The 26,980-nt window shown below is 45.3% G+C and overlaps 1 protein-coding gene across 8 annotated transcripts in view; it reads left to right on the forward strand.

Annotated features, from left to right (window-relative positions):
• Positions 1 to 26,980, forward strand: part of LOC106577869 (ral GTPase-activating protein subunit alpha-2) — a 214,124-nt gene that overhangs the window by 149,550 nt on the left and 37,594 nt on the right. For all 8 annotated transcript variants that reach the window (XR_006769181.1, XR_006769182.1, XM_014156423.2 and 5 more), the window contains 6 exons: positions 196 to 1,291; positions 1,660 to 1,731; positions 3,268 to 3,391; positions 5,555 to 5,710; positions 16,836 to 16,994; positions 18,889 to 19,016. Coding sequence is in view for 6 of the 8 variants with exons in the window: in XM_014156423.2 (XP_014011898.2) it covers positions 196 to 1,291; positions 1,660 to 1,731; positions 3,268 to 3,391; positions 5,555 to 5,710; positions 16,836 to 16,994; positions 18,889 to 19,016 (1,735 nt within the window). In the remaining 2 variants the exon portion in view is untranslated. The remainder of the gene's footprint in view (positions 1 to 195; positions 1,292 to 1,659; positions 1,732 to 3,267; positions 3,392 to 5,554; positions 5,711 to 16,835; positions 16,995 to 18,888; positions 19,017 to 26,980) is intronic.

Genomic DNA, 26,980 nt, shown 5'->3' on the forward strand with positions numbered 1-26,980 from the left:
CATGCAGCAGCTACTCTTCCTGGGGTCCACACAACAACAAAGAAATACATGAGTGCATACAATACATGACAAAGTACATGTGCTGGGTCTTGACTTCCTTGTATAAAATACATGTAAACATGGGGGTTATTTGCAATGATTTGTCTCTCAGGATGTCTTTAGACCATCTTATTCCTGTTCTCCTCTTGCCTCCAGAGAAGAAAAGACGGAATATGGAGCTCATCCCTCTGACGGCACGGATGATCATGACACACCTTGTGAACCACCTGGGCCACCATCCCCTCAGTGGTGGCCCCGCCCTGCTGCACAGCCTGGTCAGTGAGAACCATGACAACCCCTTTGTGGAATCATCAGAGCTCTCCTCTGAGGTGTTCAAGAGCCCCAACCTGCAGCTGTTTGTGTTCAACGACAGCACCCTGGTGTCCTACCTCCAGGTACCCTCGGAGCCCTCTGGTCCAGGGGAATCCTACGACAACTCCTCCCAGGTACGGGTCATCGTCAGGGACATCTCTGGAAAGTACTCCTGGGATGGAGGGGTCCTCTACCGCACCCAGGAGGGAGTCAACAGCATGCATCAGAGGACCTCAGACCCCTCCAACCACTCCACCACCAAGCCCACCTCACCACGAACCTCAGACCCCTCCAACCACTCCACCACCAAGCCCACCTCACCAGGAACCTCAGACCCCTCCAACCACTCCACCACCAAGCCCACCTCACCAGGAACCTCAGACCCCTCCAACCACTCCACCACCAAGCCCACCTCACCAGGAACCTCAGACCCCTCCAACCACTCCACCACCAAGCCCACCTCACCAGGAACCTCAGACCCCTCCAACCACTCCACCACCAAGCCCACCTCACCAGGAACCTCAGACCCCTCCAACCACTCCACCACCAAGCCCACCTCACCAGGCACCTCCGAGCGCTCCAACCCCCCTGGCTGGGACTCCCAGTCAGGCTGTGATGAGGAGGAGGAGGAGGTTGATGGCCTGGACCAGCTCCTAGAGGACCTGGGATACAGCAGCCCTGAGTGCCTGCCCCAGCCCAGGCTGAGGCTCAACCAGCCAGCCCCCTCTCCCTGTGGGATGAACCTGGAGCAGGAAGGGGCCATCATGGAGGCCATCCTCAGGCAGACGCAGCAGGAGGAGGAGCAGGTGAAGAGGTGGAACGCAGACGTGAGCGTCAAGGCCACCGGCCAGAGAGAACCCGCTCACCAGGAGCCCAAAGCTCTCTTTTACTTCTGCAGACTGCTACTCAACGACCTGGGCATGAACTCGTGGGACCACAGGTACAGAGCCGAGCACAACACCACCACATCCACAGCTGTAGACTAGTTAGAAGAATACCTCACAGAGAGAGAGAAAGTGGGAGAGAAAAAGTGCAAGGAAAGGCCTGGCAGGGTGTATAGTGTTAATCTGCTCTCCACAGGGAAACTGTGCCCAACTGTAGATTAGTAATGGTCTCGGAGCTCAATTTAAACCTGTTTGCACCTGTTACTCGTCAGACCAAAAAACAAACATAAAACATTAAACTTTCTTATCCTACTTTCAATCTGGGTTTTACCATTCAAAAAATAGCATGCACAGTCTTTGCACTGGTACATGTGAAGTGCCATCTGGATGCTTTTCAAGTTCAATTTTGTTTATTCCTTTTCAGGAAAAGCTTTCATCTCCTGAAGAAGAACTCAAAACTTTTGAGAGAACTGAAGAATTTGGATTCCAGACAGTGGTATGTTCCTGTACACTGGTTATTTAGGGCCTCTTCAGCACACACTGTATCCCTAGGTAACATTGGCATGGATGATTTGCTTCTTGTTCGACATTTTAAAAGGAACTTACTGAATCTCTAATCAAGACCTTTTGAACAAACCATCCTAGATTTCACCTAGGTATTCTAGCTAAGCCTGAAATATGGCAGCGTTCCATGTCCCTCATTACTCTGAACCTAAGCCCGCTAATGAAGATTCTCTTCCTCTAAATCAGTAAAAATCACAGTCTCAAGGCGACATGTATTAAAACTGCTTCACTCTGCCCTCCCCTCCTCTCCTCCTAATCTACACCATCTCGGGCTGATCACAGCTAGGCAGTACTCACACACAGCGATCAATAGGCACTTCACACTGCTAATGACTGGGGCTTATTAAAGAATGCCCCCAGGATTTTGCCAGACAAGGCAACCTGTGTCGAAGCATCCAAAATGCCCCCAATTTAACACAGCACCATGCTCGGTGAAGCGCAGGGGTGGAACTCTGTGTCTGCTCTTGTTTTGTTTGTCACATGACGGGGGGGGGGACAGTAAACACACATACTATTGTACACTAACTCTTAAGAATCTTCATTAGTGGGCTTAGGTTAGCCTAGTGGTTAGAGCGTTGGGCCAGTAACTGAAAGGTGGCTGGATCGATTCCCTGAGCTGACAAGGTAAAAATCTGTCATTCTGCCCCTGAACAAGAGAGTTAACCCACTGTTCCCTGGTAGGTCATCATGGTAAATAAGAATTTGTTCTTAACTGACTTGCCTAGTTAAATAAAGGTTACATTTTTTTTTTTTATGAAGACGTTGTTTTCTCTAATATGAACCATATTTGCTACAATTACTTTTTGGAATTTGCACAGTATTGTTTGGAGATGTACGTTTGGCAGCCTGGTCTCAGAGCAAAGCATATGATATTTTACTAAAATCAGTGGCACTCAGATTTAGTATGGTATGTTACATTCGATAGGACAGTAGGTTACTTGAATGTCTGTTCGAATCGCATCACAAACAACTTTAGCATTTTAGCTAATTAGCAACTTTGTAACTAGGAAAGGGAAAGGGGGATACCTAGTCAATTAACTACTTACTGCTTTTCCCTACTTTGCAACTACTTAGCATGTTAGCTAACCTTTCCCTTAACCTTAACCCTTTAACCTAACTCCTAACCCTATCCTTAACCTTAACCTTGTCATTGTAATAGTATGTTATGAATTGTAATTTGTAACATACTATATGTCCTGCAATTCATATTATAATGAATGACTGCTATTACATTTGTAGGCCAATGTAATGTAACCTAACGTAAAGTAATATTTCATATTAAATGAAGTGCCACAGATTTTAGCCAAATATAATTTGTTTTGAGTCCAGGTTACGTTTGGTGGTGTGTAGTTCACATTTCAGAGCACGCTCATCTTAACTGGGCTGAGTGTGGAGGTAGGCACTAAGAACAGTGTAGCTTCACTAGGTCCATTGTTCTAACGACAGGTCTGTGTGTTTGTCTTAACAGCAGGGAGACACACAAGATCGCTGTGTTCTACATCGGAGAGGGTCAGGAGGACAAATGCTCCATCCTGTCCAACAGCGCAGGCAGTCAGGCCTACGAGGATTTTGTGTCTGGCCTGGGATGGGAGGTACACACACGCACACACACCCCTGCAGCAGGGTTTCCATTAGGAAATTGTGGCGCTGGACATTTGACTGGCAGCATTTTAATTTACCGGACATTTGAGAAATTTACCGGACCCATGTGGGCGTCCGCTCATGATGACATAAATCATATTTAGATTATGGTAATTCATATTAAGAGAACATGCAAGTTGAGGCTGCAAAGATGTGCAGTCCTTACCGAATTATGATGGGCACTTTGAAGTTGTTAGAATAACTGTCCACATTTTACTTTTCCTCAGCCAACAAGATGAGTAACAAACAGCAAAATCACTAGCCTATGTTAATCTACTATCCCCCATAGTAGAAAAGTGGACCTATTCTATTGGTCAGCTTGTCGAGAAAGAAATAGCCTACTGTAAATTCCGGACTATAAGCCGCAACTTTTTTCCCACGCTTTGAGCCTCGCGGCTTAAACAATGACGCGGCTAATATATGGATTTTTCCCGCTTTCAATTTTATTTTCTTCAAAAAAACACATTCTGTGACGTGCTCAGTTTTTTGGCGGCATGAAGCTTTCATTAAACCAATGAAATTGCCGAACGGGTGAAGGTCAAACAACTTTTTTGTTTACTGTTTAGATTAAATCGAGCGCTCTCAAACTTCCCATCATTCTGATTACGATAGTCATTTTGTCACCCTCATCATGGCAAAGACACAGAGAAATGCATATGATGCAGCTTTCAAGTTGAAGGCGATTGATCTGGCTGTTGGAAAAGGAAATAGAGCTGCTGCACGGGAGCTTGGTCTTAATGAGTCGCTGATAAGACGTTGGAAACAGCAGCGTGAGGAATTGACTCAGTGCAAAAAGACAACTAAAGCTTACTGCAAATACATTTTTTGTTACAAGCCGTGTTTCGTTAAAGCCTATTTATTTTTGTTACAAGCCGTATTTCGTTAAATCCTGTGTAAAGTTCATTTGTTTCAATGTACCGGTAGGCACCTGCGGCTTATAGACATGTGCGGCTTATTTATGTTCAAAATAAAAAATATATATATATTCAGTGGGTGCACTTAATAGTCCGGAAATGATGGTAATCCAAACAGACTCTGGGACCGTTTTGGGACGATAGATCCCAAATTCATACAACCAGTAGGCCTAGACTACATTTGATGCAACAGATCAGAACGTTTAGCTTAAAATGTTGATAAACTTTTTTATTTCTTCAGATTATAAAAGCACAGCAATAATGCAATTAGCAGGAAAATACCATTGTCAAAAGCACACTGCACATGCGAGCGGTTTCATGTAACAGATGAAAATATCCATTCGAAATTTAGAAAGACGGGAGATCTAGCATGGGTTGCTAATATGACTAGGATTGTGTCTTTGGTTCCTGGACAATGAAAGAAAGTTGATTAGAAAATAATTGCCTCCACGGATGTGGTCTGATTTTGGCTAGGCTACTTTGATGCAAGGGAAGACATGCCTCATAATATGTAGTAAAATGTATATGTTTTCAAAAAGCCGTACTGCCTCCAGCTCATTGTAAAGTGGTGTGCGACGAGCTGATGAAGCCTGCCTTTCATTGCCTATGCGTTTGCTATTTGAGATGCTGAAGCAGCAGCTCTCGAGCTGTCTGACAGATTTTTTGCTCAAAGGCTTTGTATGCTGTACACATTCAATAAATAAGATGCATAACGAATATACTGTACACACCCAATTTAATTTCACCATATTATGCAAATTAACCTGTAGATCCCTCAAAACAAACCACTGCATTTTTTTCATTGTTCCCCTGTAATCAGGGACTGACTTAGACATGGGACACCAGGTGTCTGCAATTAATTATCAGGTAGAACAGAGAACCAGCAGGCTCCGGACTTCGTAGGGTCAGAGTTGAGTACCCCTGCTATAGAACTATAAGTATGACAATTCAAATGCATTTACATTGACTAATATTTCCATCAATGAATAGGCTAAAAAGCATTATTACGCAATGGGATTTTTTTCTTTTCTCCCGGACCATTGGCCAGCGGCAATTGTATTTATTCGCTTTTCTGTTTATTTTTTGGGCCAAAAAGCCGGCTATTACCGGCTAGTGGAAACCCTGTCCTGCATCTCGTCTCTCTCTCTGACACACGCACACTGACATCACGCTCTCCTAACCGTGTTGTGTGTCCCTCAGGTGGATCTAGCCACACACTGTGGCTTCATGGGAGGGCTTCAGAGGAACGGCAGCACAGGACACACTGCTCCCTACTATGCTACCTCCACAGTGGAAGTCATCTTGCATGTGTCCACACGAATGCCGTCCAACTCTGACGACTGCCTCACAAAAAAGGTACTTGTTAATATTACTCCCTCCAGATCAGTGGTTCCCAAACTTTTTATAGTCCCGTACCCCTTCAAACATTCAACCTCCAGCTGCGTACCCCCTCTAGCACCAGGGTCAGTGCCCTCTCAAATGTTGTTTTTTTGCCATCATTGTAAGCCTGCCACACACACTATGCAAAACATTTATTAAACATAAGAATGAGTGGGAGTTGTCGTCACAACCCGGCTCGTGGGAAGTGACAAAGAGCTCTTATAGGACCAGGGCACAAATAATAATATAATAATCAATCATTTTGCTCTTTATTTAGCCATCTTACATATAAAACTTTATTTGTTCATCAAACTGTGAATAACTCACCACAAATTAATGAGAAGGGTGTGCTTGAAAGGATGCACATAACTCTGCAATGTTTGGTTGTATTGGAAAGAGTCCCAGTCTTAAATCATTTTCCACACACAGTCTGTGCCTGTATTTAGTTTTCATGCTAGTGAGGGCCGAAAATCCACTCTCACATAGGTACGTGGTTGCAAAGGGCATCAGTGTCTTAACAGCGCGATTTGCCAAGGCAGGATACTCTGAGCGCAGCCCAATCCAGAAATCTGGCAGTGGCTTCTGATTAAATTCAATTTTCACAGAACCGCTTGTTGCAATTTCAATGAGGCTCTCTTGTTCAGATATCGGTAAGTAGACTGGAGCCAGGGCATGAAAGGGATAACGAATCCAGTTGTTTGTGTCATACGTTTCGGGAAAGTACCTGCGTAATTGTGCACCCAACTCACTATGGTGCTTCGCTATATCATATTTGACATTGTCCGTACGCTTGACTTCATTTGCACACAAAAATCATACAATGATGGAAAGACCTGTGTGTTGTCCTTGTTAATGCAGACAGAGAAGAGCTCCAACTTCTTAATCATAGCCTCAATTTTGTCCCGCACATTGAATATAGTTGTGGAGAGTTCCTGTAATCCTAGATTCAGATCATTCAGGTGAGAAAAAACATCACCCAGATAAGCCAGTCGTGTGAAAAACTCGTCATCATGCAAGCAGTCAGACAAGTGAAAATTATGTCAGTAAAGAAAACTTTAAGCTCATCTATCAATAAAAATAAAAACGTGTCAATACTTCGCCCCTTGATAACAAGCACATGTTGTAAAAGCGTTACATGGTCGCTGCCCATATCATTGCATAGTGCAGAAAATACACGAGAGTTCAGGGGCCTTGCTTTAACAAAGTTTTCACTGTAGTGTCCAAAACATCTTTCAAGCTGTCAGGCATTCCCTTGGCAGCAAGAGCCTCTCGGTGGATGCTGCAGTGTACCCAAGTGGCGTCGTTAGCAACTGCTTGCACGCGCGTTACCACTCCACTATGTCTCCATGTCGTGGCTTTTGCACCGTCAGTACAGATACCAACACATCTTGACCACCAAAGTCCATTTGATGTCACAAAGCTGTCCAGTACTTTAAAAATATCCTCTCCTGTTGTCCTGGTTTCCAGTGGTTTGCAGAAGAGGATGTCTTCCTTAATTGACCCCCCATAAACGTAACGGACATATACCTGGAGCTGTGCCAGGCCCGACACGTCTGTTGACTCATCCAGCTGTAACGCATAGAATTCACTGACTTGTATGCGAAGCAGTAATTGTTTCATAACATCTACTGCCATGTCACTGATGCATCGTGAAACAGTGTTGATGTAGACATTGTCTGTATAGTTTTTTTGGCCTTTTCCCCCAGCATTGTCCCAGCCATATCTGCGGCAGCAGGAAGAATTAAGTCCTCATAATAGTATGGGGCTTGCCTGTCCTAGCCACTCGATAGCTCACCAAATAAGATGCTTCTAGCCCCTTCTTATTAATGGTATCTGTTGCTTTTATACATGTCTTTCTACTCGAAAGTCATCTTAATTCTCGCTCCAAAAACTCACATGGCTTATTTTTCAAATTGGCATGTTTTGTTTCTAAATGTCTGCACAAGAGTGAAGGTTTCATAGAGTTGTGAGATAGTACTTTTGTACATATAACACACTGTGGCTGAGGAAAGGCACTACTCCCAATATAAGTGAACCCCAAATCCATGTAGTTCTCATCATATATTTGCGCGTCTTCGATGGTCCAACGTCCCTGTCTGTTGTTCGGTGCTTTCCTGGGGGGCAGTAGCTCTTCGGCTGCATCAGATTCACAACTGTCAGTGTCCATGCTAGCTGGGCTAACAACAAATGTAGAATTACTGATGCTAGCATTGGATATGCTTGTGGAAGCAGAACAACTTGTCGTCGACAGGTGCAGGTGTAGTACTGCTGGTAGTAGCAGTACTACCAGTAGAGCTGGTATGTGTCTCTATGGACGCGGGCCTTACTTTTTTAACCATTTATCAATTTTCGAGCAAATGGAATGTGCAGCAGCTACTTTCGGCTACATGCGGACCGTTAGTGGAATTCCCGCAAGAGAGTAACGGTTAATGTGATTGGATGTTAATTATTTGACTAGGCTACTTGTATTTGACATTGTGTTGTTATTTTGCTGAACACTAGATGGTTTAATTTTATTTTTGGCAGTGAAACGAGGGTACTCAGGTGAGGAAAAAAACTCACCCAAATGTATAGCCCCATTGGAAAATATAATTGGACTGTTTGAAAATGTGGGGGAGAAAAAAAAATAGGAATCACCTTTTTATTTGGCGTACTCCCGACGGCATTGCACGTACCCCTGGGGGTTTCTTGCTGGTGAACGTAACAATGGACCACATAGAAAATTCAATATGTCCGATTTTTTTATATGAATAAAGACTTGCTAAAGTGCTAGAATTCAGCATTTGCGTTATTATAATTATTATGAATTTTTCACCTTTATTTAACCAGGTAGGCCAGTTGAGAACAAGTTCTCATTTACAACTGCGACCTGACCAAGATAGAGCAAAGCAGTGCGACAAAAACAACAACACAGAGTTACACATGGGATAAACAAAACGTACAGTCAATAACACAATAGAAAAATCTATATACAGTGTGTGCAAATGTAGTTAGGGAGGGAGGTAAAACAATAAATAGGCCATAGTGGTGAAATAATTATGGTTTAGCAATTAAACACTGGAGTGATAGATGTGCAGAAGATGAATATGCAAGTAGACATGTCCCTTTGTGCATCCTCTGTGACTCTAGGAAGATTTTAACGAACTCAACCCCAACATTTCTCAGTTTTCACCATCTTTGTAAAGCCCTAGTTATTTTGTTGCTTTGAGTCATTTCTAAAGATTGTTATTTTTAATTTTATAAGTGATTTGTTTTAAGGTTAAAAAAAAAACTACAACCTCTCCCTCATTTATGGTCAACACTTACGTAAACTAAACTTTCATTTTAATACGGTGAAACTATTCCTTTTAAAGGGTCAATCTGCAGTTGATTCATCTATTTTGGAATGAATTCAATGTACCCATTGATTCTTGAAGAATATAACTTAGAAATGCCTCATGAGCTTCGTTCAACTGTCGTACGCCATCAGAACCTAAAATATAAGCTTCTTTTACAAAATAAAATGGTAAATGTAAAGAAACACTATATAGCCTAAAAACATGGTTAAAACTATCATTTTAATATCATGCATGGTCTGTCCTTGCATCCACATCGCTGTCTATGAATTTGAGTGGTTATATTTGTCCAGCCCTATCCCACTGCTTTTCTTTACTGAAACAGGGGCGGAGAAGGCTTTTAAATGCTGATTGCTGCTTTAAATATTTATTTTCTCAGAAAAGACATTGAACGTCTCATAGTCAAATCATAGAGTAGAACCAGCTCACATGCGTTTACACTAGTTTGCCACTTTCAGGTGCTTTGTTGTGAAAAAGTGAGCGGGTCGAGCATAACACGTCAACCCTGTTACCCATAGAAATGTTTTAAGAATTTTCGTTTTTGGTGAATCTTTCATTCAATTGCCCCTCCCTGTTCCACACTACAAGCTTCCATTCCCCCCTGTCTCAAGGGGATTTATGGCTGATTTAAGATTATGTTGTCAATGCTGTTACGGTCAACTGTTACTTTATTAGGCACGTACTATAATCATTTTTTATTTAACCTCTTGAGATGGGAAAAAGTGTTTTTCATTCAGTTGAACATGTGGTCTTTATGACTGATTTGTAAAAATTTGGTGATATGTTTTTTTTCACCAAGTTACACTACTCAAAAGGCACCTAATTGGTGGAACGACCCATACAAAAAAAGGCTTCAAACAGTGTACAGAGTGAAATGACTGTCTATATGTGTGCTGTCTTGGCTCTTCACTCTGTGCTAAGCTGAGATCAGGTGGTGTGACTCCTGGGTTCGGGCATTGATTAGTAAACCCTGGGCAGGCCTGAGGAGTAGAGAGAGGAGCATGCGTGTGAGAAGGAGCATGTGTGGCTACGGTAATGACTGTGATTCCTGGACCTGTTCCCCCTTCCTGCCCCCCTCCCTGGGTGCAGTGACTGGGGCCCAAATTCAGCCATTAGCTGACCCTGGCAGGGCAGGGGCCAGACGGATGCCGGCAGGACCTTTTTATCCCATTCCGGCCGTGACGGCGGGAGCGATCGATGGGCGCTTCAGCTGTTTCCCTGGCTGTAGCACACCAGCAGCAGTTAGCATGGAGAAATGAGCTGCGAAGCCCCTGCCCATGCAGCCTATCTTCTCATACGGTGTCCCATGAAGATAGGAAATTCATCAGGTCCTCCTCATATACCACCTCCGCACCACCAACACATCCCTTCCCCCTCACCCCAAAAAACAGTCCTGCACCGACCCCATACTGAATCTGTGCTCAGTGGCTGCGGAAATTAGTTAGCATGCGCAATATTTGATTTTGGCTAGCTGGTGTGAGGCACTGGTGTGTGCCTTTGGCCCTCTTCGATTCATTTGACTGGGAGCCCCTGTAATTGCACTTCTCTCCTCCCAGAACCCCGCGCTAGCCACAGGCGATACAGAAATTGGCAGCTCGGCGGCGGGTGTGGAGGCTTAAAGGGGGTGGGAGGGAGGGAGGGAGGGAGGGAGGGAGGGGGATGAGATTGGGATGAAAAAGAGGCTTTATCGGCATCCAGGCCGAGAAGTTTCTCTGTCATTTTACAAATAAAACGTTCAGCCTCGCCCACCCGCCCGCTCTCAAGTGCGTACTGTGTGTAGTGTGGGGGTGGGGAGGCTTTCGCTGGCCAGATTGTCTGTGAGGGAAAGGAAGAAAACGGGCCCCATTTAAACCAGAAAGGAAAATGAGGGAAAAGAATGTGAATTCCTCCAATCCAATTGTGGGCTTGAGGGCAGCAGCTGGTTGTGGTAATATGGTTACAGGAGCGACCTGTGAGGTGGGGGTCAGGCCATGTAGGGTCCTAATGTCAGAGCTAGCGGCGCCCGGCTGGCCTCACGCTCACTACCAGCCTCAGGCACCATGGCTTAACTGGGCTGCTGCTCTGCTGTTTTTATAATGGACTGTACTGCTGAGAGGCCTGCTCTGCTGTTTTTATAATGGGCTGTACTGCTGAGAGGCCTGCTCTGCTGTTTTTATAATGGGCTGTACAGCTGAGAGGCCTGCTCTGCTGTTTTTATAATGGGCTGTACTGCTGAGAGGCCTGCTCTGCTGTTTTTATAATGGGCTGTACTGCTGAGAGGCCTGCTCTGCTGTTTTTATAATGGGCTGTACTGCGGAGAGGCCTGCTCTGCTGTTTTTATAATGGACTGTACTGCTGAGAGGCCTGCTCTGCTGTTTTTATAATGGGCTGTACTGCTGAGAGGCCTGCTCTGCTGTTTTTATAATGGACTGTACAGCTGAGAGGCCTGCTCTGCTGTTTTTATAATGGACTGTACTGCTGAGAGGCCTGCTCTGTTGTTTTTATAAGGGACTGTACTGCTGAGATGCCTGCTCTGCTGTTTTTATAAGGGACTATACTGCTGAGAGGCCTGCTCTGCTGTTTTTATAATGGACTGTACTGCTGAGAGGCCTGCTCTGCTGTTTTTATAAGGGACTGTACTGCTGAGAGGCCTGCTCTGCTGTTTTTATAAGGGACTGTACTGCTGAGAGGCCTGCTCTGCTGTTTTTATAAGGGACTGTACTGCTGAGAGGCCTGCTCTGCTGTTTTTATAAGGGACTGTACTGCTGAGAGGCCTGCTCTGCTGTTTTATAATGGACTGTACTGCTGAGAGGCCTGCTCTGCTGTTTTTATAATGGACTGTACTGCTGCGAGACCTGCTTTGCTGTGTGTTAGTGGGATGAGACCCATGGGCCTTGTGGGAGGACACTGAGATAGGGCTGGGCGGTATGGCCTAAAAATCATATCTACATTTTTTTCTAACTTATAGGCGATTCACAATATATATTTCTATTTTTTATGTTTTCTCTAAATAAGTGTTGTTGTACAATTTAAAGGTCAAATACATTTCAAACAGTAAGCATTCATCTAATAAATTCAGGGCTTGTGAAATTATACCTAGGCTAAATATAAGCCTTCCACAACCATAAGACCCACTTGTAATTTAATTATATAATCAAAATAGTGTAACATGCTTTTTTTTTATAATCACTGATCAAACTTTCAAGTCTGTCTATGAAAATGCACTTTTTGTAAAAAGAAATGATCAGAACCATGCATAATGCACATTCACTAATAATGAGTAACTTATTGTAGCAGGCATTATAGAACATTAACACAGATCTCATGAACAATCTCTCAAGCACAAGGCCACATGCTAATGAATAGCCAGCTCATATTTTTATTTCAAGTTTAGCCAACTTGGATGTGTTCGCTAGCTAACAAGGTTGAACAGTTGAATTGTTATGAACACACCCATGTGTCTGTCTCCAACTGTTTTAACAGCATGCTAGCCTGTCTACTTTTGTTCAAATGTTGACATCAAGTAGCCTACCTTATTTCTCAGAATGATAGTGAGTTGCCAATTCCTTATAGAATTGTGTTTAAATGCATATTGCACACTTAAATCCGACTAGACAGCTACTATAGCAGTCTTTGGCTAAAACGCTGCTAGCAGGACTTGGTACCGCAATGCGTGCGCGTGCGACAAACTGAGCATTCATTTTCCACAAGCAATATTCATTGATACTCCTGTTTTAGTAGTGCCTGCTCTGCGTGCAATTTGAGGAGTTGAGACATAAAAAGAGTATGGTTAGAAAGTTGTGGTGTAAATTCTACCTTTAACTAATAATGAGGATGGGTAAACTGTATAATGAGGAGAGGCAAAATCAATTGAGCTTCACCCAGCCGAGGGCCCTTGCAAGACCACTCGCGCTCCAGTCCCTCATTCCACATTATAATTTGAACTTCACTAAGTCAAATGCCCTCACAAGGAGTCACCTGCACTCTGGTCCCTCGTTCAATGAGCTTCGTCAAGCCGAGTGCACTCGCGCTCTGGTCCCTCGTTCAATGAGCTTCGTCAAGCCGAGTGCACTCGCGCTCTGGTCCCTCACTCCACATTAACCTCACCTGTCCTACTGTGATCAAATCAGTACCACGGATCTGGACTTATGGTTGCCCACAACTGGCTTATTAACAATCATGTCCAAGGATACCTCACTTAAAACACTCTGATCAACTCAGTCCTGCTAGTTGCCTCAGCTTTGGCCCTCTTAAGGAAAACCGCGCTCTGAGCGTACCCTCAACAGGGACTTCAAAAGTATCCACCCGCCCCGTCTTCCTTTTGGATCCTTAGGTGGGTCTCAGTCTGCTCCTGTCAGAAGTGCGGTTTCATGGGGTCTCAATTTGGAGCCCCCTGTGCACAGTTTATCCAGGTCCTCAGAAACGGTCTGCAGGTGGAGGTACACCCCCTGGCAAGCTCGCCAAGAATGTGGTGTCAATAATCAATCAAGGTATTACTTTTATTAAAAACGTATTATAATGAGGAGGCTGGTCGCACCACCCATGCAGGTGAAATGGAGTGAGAGCCTCCTGTACAAAGAGTACAGGAGCATTTATATAGTCAAGCTACCCCATGCAAGCATCTGCAAAACACGTGACCCTGTGTATGTGTGTGTGAGGGGAGACAACTGGGTGAAAAGGTTGCCTCAGTCTGTCGCAACTGAGTGAGAACAATAGGGACCAGAATGACAGGAAGTCACTCCAGACATACTTCCTCTAACAGTAGCTCAACGGTTCCCCAAGTTGGGCAAGCAAGTGCCTTTGACTGTCTGCCCAGATGATGTATGGTCGTATTGGTCACACACACACAAAACATGAATATTTCACCCAGAAACAGGCTCCAAGCAGAACAATAGCTCACACTGGTGTGCAGAATAACACTTTGCTCTGTCTCCAGTGAAGCTAAGAGGAACCAGTTCATTTCTGTCAAGTCTTTGGCTGAGTGCCTAGACATCATGGGGTCATTCTACACACACAGACAGTCAGGACAGGCCTCTATTAATGTGCACACACAGTTTTCTATCCTATATGAGTTAAAAACAGATGTTTTAGTACACAAGCGTTAGTAAGGTTTAACTTCAAAATGCCTTCACAAAGGTGAACTTCTCTCTTCTATTAAAATAATGTTTGGGTGTCCATATGGCTGATTCTGTTGGACCAAACCTCAAATTTACACTGAACAAAAATATAAACGCAACATGTAAAGTGTTGGTCCCATGTTTCATGAGCTGAAATCAAAAGTCCCAGAAATGTTCCATACAAACAAAAAGTGTATTTCTCAAAAATATTGTGCACAAATATGTTTACATCCCTGTTAGTGAGCATTTCTCTTTTGCCAAGATAATCCATCCACCTGACAGGTGTGGCATATCAAGAAGCTGATTAAACTGCATGATCATTGTACAGGTGCACCTTGTGCCAGGGACAATAAAATACTACTTTAAAATGAGCAGATTTGTCACACCACAATGCACAGATGTTTTGAGGGAGCGTGCAATTGGCATGCTTACTGCAGGAATGTCCACCAGAGCTGTTGCCAGAGAGTTCAATGTTCATTTCTCTACCATTAAGCTGCCTCCAACATCGTTTAAGAGAATTTGGCAGTGTGTCCAACTGGCCTCACAACCTTCAGACCACGTGTAACCACGCCAGCCCAGGACATCCACATCCAGCTTCTTCACCTGCGGGGGGTGCTGAGAAGTATTTATGTCTGTCCCCCCTTTTGTGGGGAAAAACTCATTCTAATTGGCTGGGCCTGGCTCCCAAGTGGGTGGGCCTATGCCCTCCAAGGCCCACCCATGGCTGCACCCCTGCCCAGTTATGTTAAATCCATAAATTAGGGCCTAATGAATTTATTTCAATTGACTGATTTCCTTATATGAACTGCAACTCAGTAAAATCTTTGAAATTGTTGCATGTTGCGTCTATAATTTTTTTCAGTGTAAATAATGAGTTGAAACTGCTTGTCAGAGAGGAAGAAGTGATCTCTCGTCTTTGTTGTAGACAGTGGCAGGGGGTATGTGTGTGTAAACAGAGAGGAGGAGGTGAAGCGAGAGGTTTCACTCTCACCCAAGCCCAATGCGGGTCATCTGCCTTTGTCGCTTGCCTTCCCGCCTTTGGGCAACGACTCCCATTGTTGAGGTGGAGATATGAGCATCTTGTCATTATAAACAGATCTCTAGTGTAAATGAGAAGGTGCACAGAAGGAGCGAAGGAGACGAGACCAAAAAGTTAACTTGAGAACAAGCGGACATAAATGCTTAATAATAATAATAATAATAATTGTATTCTTGCATTTGTAATATCATGCAACAACCTAAATTCGAATTAATGGAATTAATTAGATATATCGCCAAACCTTGAGGGCCAATTGGACAAGGGCCTTTAACTGAGACCACACATAGGAGCGCTTGTAGTGCCACATATAGCTAGAGTACTGTGTAGTAGGGACAGGGATGTGATTCTTCCCCTGATTTAATCATCAATTCCAGCTTTTCTGACATCCTCCTCTATTCATATATCATTGAAATCGACCTTCCTACAAACCAATATCCTCCTTTACCGTGATGGTTCATATTGTCCAGACTCCTAATTTCACCGTGACGCCTCTCTCCGAGGGTGTCTCAGGGACAGTTGGTATATGCAAAATACACATTTCCAATTCACACATGCTTGTAATACATACTTGTACATGTATGAAATAGGACAAATATAAGCACCCACCAAATATTTGTATTGTTATTATTAATCATATTCCCTGGTGTTGGAGAGCTTGCTGAAGGAGAACACAAAGGTACATTAGCATTCACCCAGACAGTCCTGCCTCTTGGTTCAACTCATTCTATGTAAAATGTCTGTTAATTAACATCCCTAGGATTTTCGTGGGCAACTTCGACATGCATATTCAACATTCTTGGTTAATTTGTCCCTGTCTGTCTGGTCTGACCTGCGCTTGTACAGATGAAATGAACCAGTGAGCACGACGTTCGATCAGCGGGTTGTGGATTTGTTTAACATTAAACTATTAGCATAATTAAAGGGTTATAATAGAATGTGCTAATTGCATTTTTTGGGTAGCGAGGGCATGTTTTCTTAATGGCTCATTAGACCCAAGTACATTAGCACATGGTTTCCTCCTCTCAGTGAGTCAGTCAGTGAGGAGGCTCAGTCTTAGCAGTCATGATGCCACATGATCAGGGACAGGAGTTATTCCTAACCTCTTCACCTGAGCAGGAAATACTCTGGGGCCCTAACTAGGCCCAGTCTATCCTGGTAAGGTCATGTGGTCAGGGATAAACTCTGCTCCATTAATGATGGGTAAAGACCGGTGAGGTTCGAACGGCCGGTCTTTACCCATCACTCAATGTCCATGTCAACCACAATACTGGGGCAAGAGTGTTCTTTCTCCTTTCTCGCTCCTATGTCTTGGTTCACAAATAGAGTTAAAATAACAATCTGCCAATTTCCTGTAATTTCTGTCCTAACTGAATTTGTATTTATGAATAGAACATGGAAATTGGATGCAATTTGCAGTAAAGTTAATTTCAATGATTGGTTTGAATATGTTTTTTGTTATTCTAATTTCCAATCAATGTTGAAATTACAAGATGTTTTACATTGCCACAACACCCAGAGCTGTGGTAATAGCTATATATATATTTGTTTTTATAGTAATGACAATATGTTTTTTTCTAAACGTGATCAACGTAGCTATCCATGTCTAAAGCGTGTGATTTGTTCTGGTGCAGCTGCGTCACCTGGGAAACGATGAGGTTCACATAGTGTGGTCGGAGCACAGCAGGGACTACCGGCGCGGCATCATCCCCACTGACTTTGGAGACGTGCTGATCATCGTGTACCCCATGAAGAACCACACGTTCTTCATCCAGATCATTCAGAAACCACAGGTACTACACATCAGCTGGTTGGCTGCTCTGAATACTCAATGCAAAACCAATATGGTAGTTTGTCACAATGAGTTTTCAGAGTTTGCTTTTACACTTTGTTTATTATTTTCCACTAAATCCATGTCTGTAATGGGTGGTGTCATAGACTATTTTACTTACTGTCTTTTTTACATTAAACAAATATAATGGGTGTTCACAATTTCTCTACTAAAATTGATGAAACACATATTCCGCACTGCTCCAATCTATCTGACTTTCTCAACAAACCCCTCTTAACTCTCTTTCCCGGTGTCCCACCAAACTGGCTTGTTGGTTTAGTGGATTAACTGTCTCTCTGCCTGTCCAGCGGTGTGACTCTGAGATGGAAAGTAATGCCCTCCTCTTCCACTACAGTGTATCCTCATCACTGTGGGTATGTGCTAGAGAACAACCAATATGGATTTATTAAGGCCAATGCCGATAGCGTTTTTTGGGGGTCAAGGAGACCGATGGACAATATCGTTGAATTTGATCATTTTGATGACAAAACCGGTATCTTCTTTTGCAAAGTGCTTCCGCCTGTATATGGACATTGTTTTGCCGAACAGTAAATTAATGAACACTTTCAATATGTCTACATGCCTTGTGTCATTATTCAAGTGTGCTTAAGCTAAATGATATGCAGCAGGAGTAGGTAGCTAACAAGATGCTGTCCAGCCAGAGGTTCCTCAAGGACAGCTAGCAATGAACGAGTAAGTGGCGCCGGCTTGCAACAGTTTGACACGAGGCAAGTGCGCTTGCGCTCCATAGAATACATCGGCTGCGCCAATCCTCAACGGCCAATAGACTAGCAATGGCTAATATTGGCCCAAAATATCATCCCGACCAATTATCGATCGTTTTCTAGTATGTCTCAGAGCCAGTCACAGTGTCTCTCAGCTGTCTTTCTTCTTGGCGGCTGCTGTGTTCTAAACCGCTGCACAGTGCACACAGAGCTATAGCTGGCTGGAGGACAGAGAGGAAAACACCTCAAAACAGCTGTTTTATACATTTAGATTTGCCTTGAGCACATCAACTTCCCCTTGTCTGCCGAACGATGGGCTTTAGTGTGTCGAAGCGAAAGCTTTCTCATTCCACTGACCTGCCAGCAGGACTCTGCCAACCTGGAGATGATGTCCACTGCCCTGTCTGGCCATCCACCTAATATCCCAATATCCACACAGACAGACAGAAAGACACCATTAACAACCACCCAGTCTTCAGCCCAAACCCCCACCATACTCAGGCCCCCCTTTCATTCTTATTCTATGGTGTTCTAGAGCTAGATGTCAGTTTGAAGTGCGTCCAATCATTGAAGTGGAGGGACTTTCTGTATAATGAGCTATTCCATGCAGAGTAGACAGCAGGGTTTATGAAGGGGCTCTGACATTCACGTCACATTCCAGGTCAACGATTATTCAACTCAGCAGATTTAAGACCTCCCCAAAAACCCATGAGCAGACGCGTGTGTCACACACACACACCAACCACACACACACCAACCACACACACATATGCGTGCTGCTCTCAAACACAGAGAACTGCCATTGTATTTGTTCAATAGTTCAATAAAAGTATTTTCTCTGGTATCGACAGTCATTTCTCTTACTCTACATTGATTTGCATTAGATGTGTGTGATTGTCATGCTAAATAACAAAACTCAAATCTTAATCACTCAAACCTAACTCAAACCCTGTGCCCATTTCAGATGTCTCATGCATTTCAAAGCACACTCATTTCATATGACTGCATGACTTAACCAGCATTTTGTTGTAGCAATTTATCTGAATAATATAACATGTTAACTTTCTTCCTCTTTCTTCGTATATGTTTCTTTCTCCCTCTCTCCCTCTCTCTCCCTCCTTCCCCTTGTAGGTCCCTTTCTTTGGGCCTTTGTTCAACGGAGCCATCGTCACTGGAACGCTGCTGCCCAGCCTGGTGCGCGCCACCTGCATCAACGCCAGCAGAGCTGTCAAGTCCCGCCTGACGCTCTACCAGAGCTTGTATCCTTTCTGTTCACTCTTTACTCTGTTGCCTCTACCTTTCCTACAGTCCTGTCTGATCACAGAGCTTCAGCAGGTAGGTAGGCCATGCAAATGGTACAAAGGAAGGGTATCTTTTTATATTCAAAGATGGATAATTGGTTGGGATCTATCTAGCATTGTGAAGAAGATTGTGAGAAATATACCGCTAGCTAGCTGTATATAAGTTGATTTGTATTTCTGTTATTCCTCACAATCTTCTTCACAATGCTCATATGAAAGAATTTAAATTATAAACGGGTCGATTGTTTTGATAACAGCATTAGCACTGCCAGTGGTTTGCCCGGGCTATTTCACATGTGGATCGTGTTGGCTGATCTGCATGGTTGAGCGCTGACACTGATCTTGATGCGCTGGCTGATTTGCATACAGCGATTAGCTGCGCACCGGGTCGAGGTGTGTTGCACAGCCCGCAGTAACATGTGCAGATGCATGTGGCTTTCTAGGTCTGTAGTGCTGATCTTATGTGTAACCTGTCTGTCGTCATGTATCATCTACTGAGTTTAGATGACAGCAGCAGAGACATGACTGTCATTAACCCCTCCCCTCCGTCCCTATAACAGCCTGCCTGTCGTTAAGGGCCTGACTCCAGCTGTACATGTCAGTTGGTTTAAGACGAGCGTAATCAGTGATGGAGATTAATTTGCATGTGAATGAGGGGAGGACAGAGAGGGGAGCGACGTTGTTTTTTGGAGCGGGCTTCGGGGGGGGGTCTAATCTCCCATAAAGCCTTGCTGCTCTGGGTATACAGGGTATACAGACTAGCCTCACCATCACCACAGTATCTCTCTGCCGGTCACTATGGAAACACCCAAGTTCCAGCTTTTGAGGTTGGATCCAAGTTGTGCAAAGCTCATTGGTTTGCGGTGTGTAAGAAAAGGGGGCAAGGGGAGTGGGCAGTAATGACAGTGTTGTTTTTAAGGTGAAAACATGCACTGTTTTGGGGGCTACAGGTGTGGCAATACATACTGTGTGTTTGATATTTGTAGAATTTCTGTGCTTGCGTGTATGTGCATGCTCACGGGTGTCCCCCCCCATCACACCCACCCATCGGCGAGCCTCATATCAGCCCCTCTCAGGGTCCCTGGGGTCATCAGTGGGACAGCAGAGTGACAGATGTCGGTTACCAGACGCCAAGTGAATTACTCCAGGGGGAGATGGTTTGAGCTGCCACAGGCCTGCCTGCTTGCAAAGGAAGCCCAGGGGAGGGGAGCCAGCACTGGGCTGGGAAAGACCAGGCGTACCTGGCATTCCTTAGCAGGTGGAGAGCAACACGACGGCCGTATCTATGAGATGAGATAAGCGCTGGGCTGGCTAGGCTGACATGTTGGCAGTGTGAAGCAACCAGCCAGGCTGAGGCCCCACATACTGCAGGTCTGAAGGATGAGCTGACAAATGGATCCTCCCAGCCAATGGATGCTGGTAGTGCCAACTGGTTTCTGTGTGTGTCTGGGCCTCCTGGCTGAAGACTTGAAGAGAAAAGGATTATGTTTAAACAAAGGAATCGTCATGGGGGCGATGAGTCTGTTTTATCAAGGCAGGGAGCACACACAAACACACACACACACAAACTATGTTGTAAAGATATTTTTATTTTTTTAATCCTACCAGCAAATTAAGTTCTCTATTTTCTGAACAATGTTTGAAATTATACAATTTAGGATGCTATTTGAGATTTATTACCTCAACAAAGAGCAGTAATACCTGAACTAAATGATTTATCTAGACTTGAGCCACAGGCAAGACCCATTCCTTCCTCTGATTATGTCACAGAAGTGTCTGCTGTTGTAAATGTTTTTTGTACAAGTCAGAACAGTGACCTGTCTGTTTGTGTAGCAGAGATTAAATCCCTATCCAGCGTTTCCCCCTCACAATGCCCCGGCGCTCCTCAGTCTGCTGTTTGTACCCAGGCCACTCTTCAAGGTAATTCATTTAATATTTCTTCAATGAGAAGCCACATGACCCCTGTGCATCCAAATAAAGGCTGGCCTGGCGCTGTGGGGCTCTGCTCTGTGGTGTCCTCTCTCCCACTCCCTCCACCACAGAACTGGAGAGGTCTCCAGCAGCCATGCGCTCTGCTGCACCATCACTACGGCTAATTGGATTTTGTATTGAAAAATGACCACCAGCCACATCACCTGAGAACACACACAGCAAATCCTCCTTTCCGCTACAGTCCGCTGTTTCCTTTCGGACTGTGCACCATGGCAAACGGAGAAGTGTGTGTTTGTCTGCGTGATACAAAACACTGACCAATGGACATACTTGAATGATGTCTGTACAAGTGGATTTATGTGTGTCATTCTCCTCAAGCTCTGTACAGCATTCTGCACTATTCAGTGACAACACAGTAATATTATTTCAGAGCCCTCAGCGATATTGAATGTGAAAGACAGTCCTGCCCCCACAGACATATTACAAGGCCGTCAGAAATCATACATAATGTAATCTATTATTGATAGGGCCTTGTTGGAAGAGGCAGCTGCCTTGGCTGTATGAGTCCTAATAGTCACCCTGTATGATCCCTGAGTAGCTGGCTGGCTGGCTGGCTGTCTACTCCACTGTCAGTAGAGATGCATTGTGGGTGGTGAGGACATTACATGAGGGAGGAGAATAATCAGATGGGAAAGCTCCCACTATCCTAGTAGCACTCCATATTTCAATCATACATTAATAAGAGAGAACTTGATGAACTTCCCTGACATCCGATGTGTAATTTATTTCCAACCATGTGGAAGTGATGTGGCTATAGTAGTAGTGTCTCTGAGTGGACTTCCTCTGCTGGCACGTAGCCTGTTGGGTTTCTGACTGGAGGCTTTATCCAACAGTCACTAAGTGCTGTTCTCTCTCAGGAACAGGCACTAGGCTTTGATGTGCCGTCACTCCTAGTGTGTGTGTTTAGGTGGCAGGAGCCTTTAATAGGTGAGACGAAGTAGAGCTAACCTTCATTCTGAAACGCAGCCTCCCTGCCGGACAGAATCAATAGCTTTTGCGCGCTGCCCTTACGACACACACACACACACACACACACACACACACACACACACTGAGCGATCCATCTCCAGGCAGCGATCAATAGCCATAATCTATGGCCCATGGCCAGTCATGTAAGCCGGTCTTTTCAAATCAAAATCAAATCAAATGTTATGTCACATGCTTCGTAAACAACAGGAGTACACTAACAGTGAAATGCTTACTTCCCAACAATGCAGAGCGAAAGAAAATGGAGAAATAATAGAAAAGTTAACACATAATAATAAAAGTAATAATAAATACACAGTGAGTAATGATAACTTGGCTATATACACGGGGTACCAGTACTGAGTCTATGTGCAGGGGTATGAGGAAATTGAGGTAGATATGTACATGTAACTAGGAATAAAGTGACAGGTCATAAACAGTAGCAGCAGCATATGGGACAAGTTCAAAAAAATAAAAGGGGCAATGCAGATAGTCCAGGTGTTTGGTTAACTATTCAGCAGTCTTATGGTTTGGTGGTAGAAGCTGTTCAGGGTGCTGTTGGTTCCAGACTTGGTGCATCAGTACTGCTTGCCGTGCTGTAGCAGAGAGAACAGTCTATCAAATCAAATCAAGCTTTATTTATACAGCACATTTCAGACATGGAATGCAACGCCATGTGCTTTACAGCCAGAAATGAATAAAAAACATGCAACACAGCAAACATAAGATAAAAAACAAATGACACAAACTGAACAACGAAAAGCTCCCCAAGGAAAAGCAAAGCTAAAAATATGGGTTTCACCATTGGGGTGCCAGGACAGAGAAGAGTTTGGACTGGGCTGAGTGGGAGCTGTGAGGGCCAAGAGTCCAGAGGTGGCAGAACGGAGTGCTTGGTTTGGGGTGTAGGGTTTGAACATAGCCTGAAGGTAGGGAGGGGCAGTCCCTCTTACTGCTCCGTAGGTAAGAACCATGGTCTTGTAGTGGATGTGAGCTTCAACTGGAAGCCAGTGGAGTGTGCGGAGGAGCGGGGTGACATGAGAGAACTTGGGAAGGTTGAAAACCAGGCAGGCTGCTACATTCTGGATAAGTTGCAGGGGTTCGATGGCACAAGTGGGGAGCCCAGCCAACAGCGAGTTGCAGTAGTCCAGACGGGAGAGGACAAGTGCCTGGATTAGGACCTCATGCTCAATCTACGGATGTTGTAGAGCATGAACCTGCAGGAGCGGGCCACTGCTTTGATGTTTGCAGTGAACGACAGGGTGTTGTCCAGGGTTCCAGGCAGGGCTACACTCTACACTGTGGAGTTGTCAACCGTGATGGAGAGGTCTTTGAGTGGGCAGGCCTTCCCCGGGAGGTAAAGAAGTTCCGTATTATTGAGTTTGAGGTGCTGGGCCTACATCCAAGTTGAATATCTGCCAGGCACGCAGAGATGTGTGTCGCCACCTGGGTGTCAGAAGGGGGGGAAGGAGAAAAGTAGTTGAGTGTCATCCGCATAGCAATAATATGAGAGACCACGTGTGAGGATGTGACGGAGCCGAGTGACTTGGTGTATAGCAAGAAGAGTAGAGGGCCTAGAAACGAGCCCTGGGGAACACCAATAGTGAGAGTATGTGGTGCAGACACAGATCCTCTCCACGTCACCTGGTAAGAGCGGCCTGCCAGGTAGGATGCAATCCAAGAGTGTGCATAGCCTGTGACGCCCAGCCCTGAGACGGTGGACAGGATGATCTGATGGTTCACGGTATCAACGGCAGTGGATCGATCTAGTAGGATGAGAACAGAGGAGAGTGAGTCAGCTTTGGCAATGCGGAGAGCCTCCGTTACACAGAGAACAGCAGTCTCTGTTGAGGGACACGTCTTGAAGCCTGACTGGTTAGGGTCAAGAAGATCGTTCTGAGAGAGATAACGAGAAAGATTATCAGAGAGAGCATGCTCAAGTGTTTTGGAAAGAAAAGAAAGAAGGCATACCGGTCTATAGTTTTTGACGTCAGATGAGTCGAGTGTTGGTTTCTTGAGGAGGGGAGCAACTCGGGCCATTTTGAACTCCGAGGGGACGCAGCCAGTGGCCAGGGATGAGTTGATGAGGAATTGGAGAAGGTCTCCAGAGATCGTCTGGAGGAGCGGATGGGTTCGAGCAGGCAGGTTGTATTGTGGCCAGACCTCACTAGTCGCAGGATGTCATCTGGAGAGAGAGGGGAGAAAGAGGTCAAGGCGTAGGGTAGTTCTGTGTGAGTGAGACAAGTCTCTAAATGCTGAGTGAATGAGTAGCAGATGTCATCAACCTTTTTTTCAAAGTGGTTGACAAAGTTGTCCGCTGAGGGGGTGGAGGATTAAGGAGGGAGGAGAAGTTGGAAAAAAGTTTCCTAGGGTTAGAGGCAGAAGCTTGAAATTCAAAGTGATAGAATGTGGCTTTAACAGCGGATACATAGGAAGGGAAGGTAGAGAGGAGGGAGTGAAAGGATGATAGTCCCAATGATTGGATAGTCTCGAGCGGAGGTTGTACAGTTTATTCTCCAGTGATTGTACAATCGCCAAAAGAACGGAGGGTGGAGGCGGTTTATGTACTCGCCGACGTAGTTTCGTCAGGGTGCCTGCACGTCGCCCTCTCTTATGCTGCCTTTTTGGATTCTGGTCCATTAGGGCCTGGTCCAGGGTGAGCAGTATGTCCTGTGCCTCCGACTCGTTGAAGTAGAAATCTTCATCCAAATCGCTGTTCTCATGTCCAGAAGCTCTTTATGGTCATAGGAAATGATGACAGAAACATTATGTACTGTACGCAATTTTTTTTTTAGATCACAAAAACATGCAAAATTACCGTGAAAAAGGGCTGCTATCCACAGCGCCATCTCTTTGAGGTGGCATTGTGGGGAACATGCAGTGTAGTAGCAGGGGGAGAGGCATATTTCATCTTCTTAGTGAACCACACAGAGCCCAGTGGAAGCTAGGACTGATACCCACCAAACGGAGCCCAGAGGAAGCTAGGACTGCTACCCACCTAACGCAGCCCAGTGGAAGCTAGGACTGCTACCCACCTAACGCAGCCCAGTGGAAGCTAGGACTGATACCCACCTAACGGAGCCCAGTGGAAGCTAGGACTGATACCCACCTAACGGAGCCCAGTGGAAGCTAGGACTGCTACCCACCTAACGGAGCCCAGTGGAAGCTAGGACTGCTACCCACCTAACGGAGTCCTAGCCCAGCAGTACTAGCCCAGTGGAAGCTAGGACTGCTACCCACCTAACGCAGCCCAGTGGAAGCTAGGACTGCTACCCACCTAACGGAGCCCAGTGGAAGCTAGGACTGCTACCCACCTAACGGAGCCCAGTGGAAGCTAGGACTGCTACCCACCTAACGGAGCCCAGTGGAAGCTAGGACTGCTACCCACCTAACGGAGTCCTAGCCCAGCAGTCCTAGCCCAGTGGAAGCTAGGACTGCTACCCACCTAACGGAGCCCAGTGGAAGCTAGGACTGCTACCCACCTAACGGAGCCCAGTGGAAGCTAGGACTGCTACCCACCTAACGGAGCCCAGTGGAAGCTAGGACTGCTACCCACCTAACGCAGCCCAGTGGAAGCTAGGACTCATACCCACCTAACAGAGCCCAGTGGAAGCTAGGACTGCTACCCACCTAACAGAGCCCAGTGGAAGCTAGGACTGCTACCCACCTAACAGAGCCCAGTGGAAGCTAGGACTGCTACCCACCTAACAGAGCCCAGTGGAAGCTAGGACTGCTAATCACCTAACAGAGCCCAGTGGAAGCTAGGACTGCTACCCACCTAACAGAGGCCAGTGATACAGGCCCAGCCTCATATAGCCTACTGCTCTACCAGCTCTGTAGCTCAGCCTTGGCATGCTCATAAAAACATATCTGTGTGACTCTTGCAGTTGATATTGGCCTACTGCTTTCTGTAGTTTTTCTACTCCCCGGTGGCCATGCATGTTTAATTAGGGTTTTAGTAGTATTGAGTGTTGTATTCTCACTCTCCTCTGAATAAGGCTTGGTTTCCTTTTGTCACTGTCCCTACATGGATAACAATGTCTTCTTTAGTACAAGAAGATTCTTTACCTAGTCAAGATGAAAGCATGCTTCAGTCTATGAAAGGAGGTTATGAATGGAAGCTGTCATGATAGTGTAGCTGAACATGTATTATTTAGTATTGCTGATAGGCCTTTATTTTCCAGCTGTTGTGCCATAACACTCACCAGTCTGCAGCCATCTCCCTGTGAACTGAGTGCTTGGCTTGGCACAGCGTGAGCTCTATACTGGTCTGGCCCATTAAGAGGGGTGAGCTGAGCTGTGGGTAACTAGCCAACATCCCTCTTCCATAAGCCTATCAGTGAGAAGGGATGTGTACAGCTCTAACTCACCTCTGTCTTTGTCTTCGATTTAGAGGGGTTGTGAAGTCGTGTGCAAGAGCAACCTGTTTCTATTAGTTTAGGGTATTGTTACTGTATGTGTCACAGTCCAGCTGTTGGGGACCACTCTGACCCAATGGGACCCCAGAAATCTGTGGCAGGCTTTGGGCCTGCAGTGCTAGGCAGGGTGGATGTAGGTAGGGGTAACTGAGGGAGGTGAGTTGGGTTGGAGACTGTTGTTGGGTGAAGCAGGTCTTGGGTGGAGTTACCTAGGCAATAGGCTGTGCTTGAGTTTGGTGGGGGCCGGGGACTGGATGGAAAGGGGTCTGTGGTTGGGCTTTATGCCATTTTACTGAATGTTTTAACCTAATCCCATTATCAGTGTAGCGCACTGCCTTTCCCTCCACTCCTCCGCTCTCCGACTGCTCCCACACCTCTCCAGCTGACCAGCTGTTCCTGGGGCTCATGACAATGTCCGATGTGTTCAGATCACTGAGTCCCTCCCACCCAGCACCCACACACCACCACTCCACACCCGCTCAGTCTCCGAACAGCAGACAGCTCTGCCACTGAGGCTAAGAAGGGCCTGGAGGGCTAGGGGGGAGAGGG

Source organism: Salmo salar, chromosome ssa01 (assembly GCF_905237065.1).
Source record: "Salmo salar chromosome ssa01, Ssal_v3.1, whole genome shotgun sequence".
Taxonomy (NCBI): Eukaryota; Metazoa; Chordata; class Actinopteri; order Salmoniformes; family Salmonidae; genus Salmo; species Salmo salar.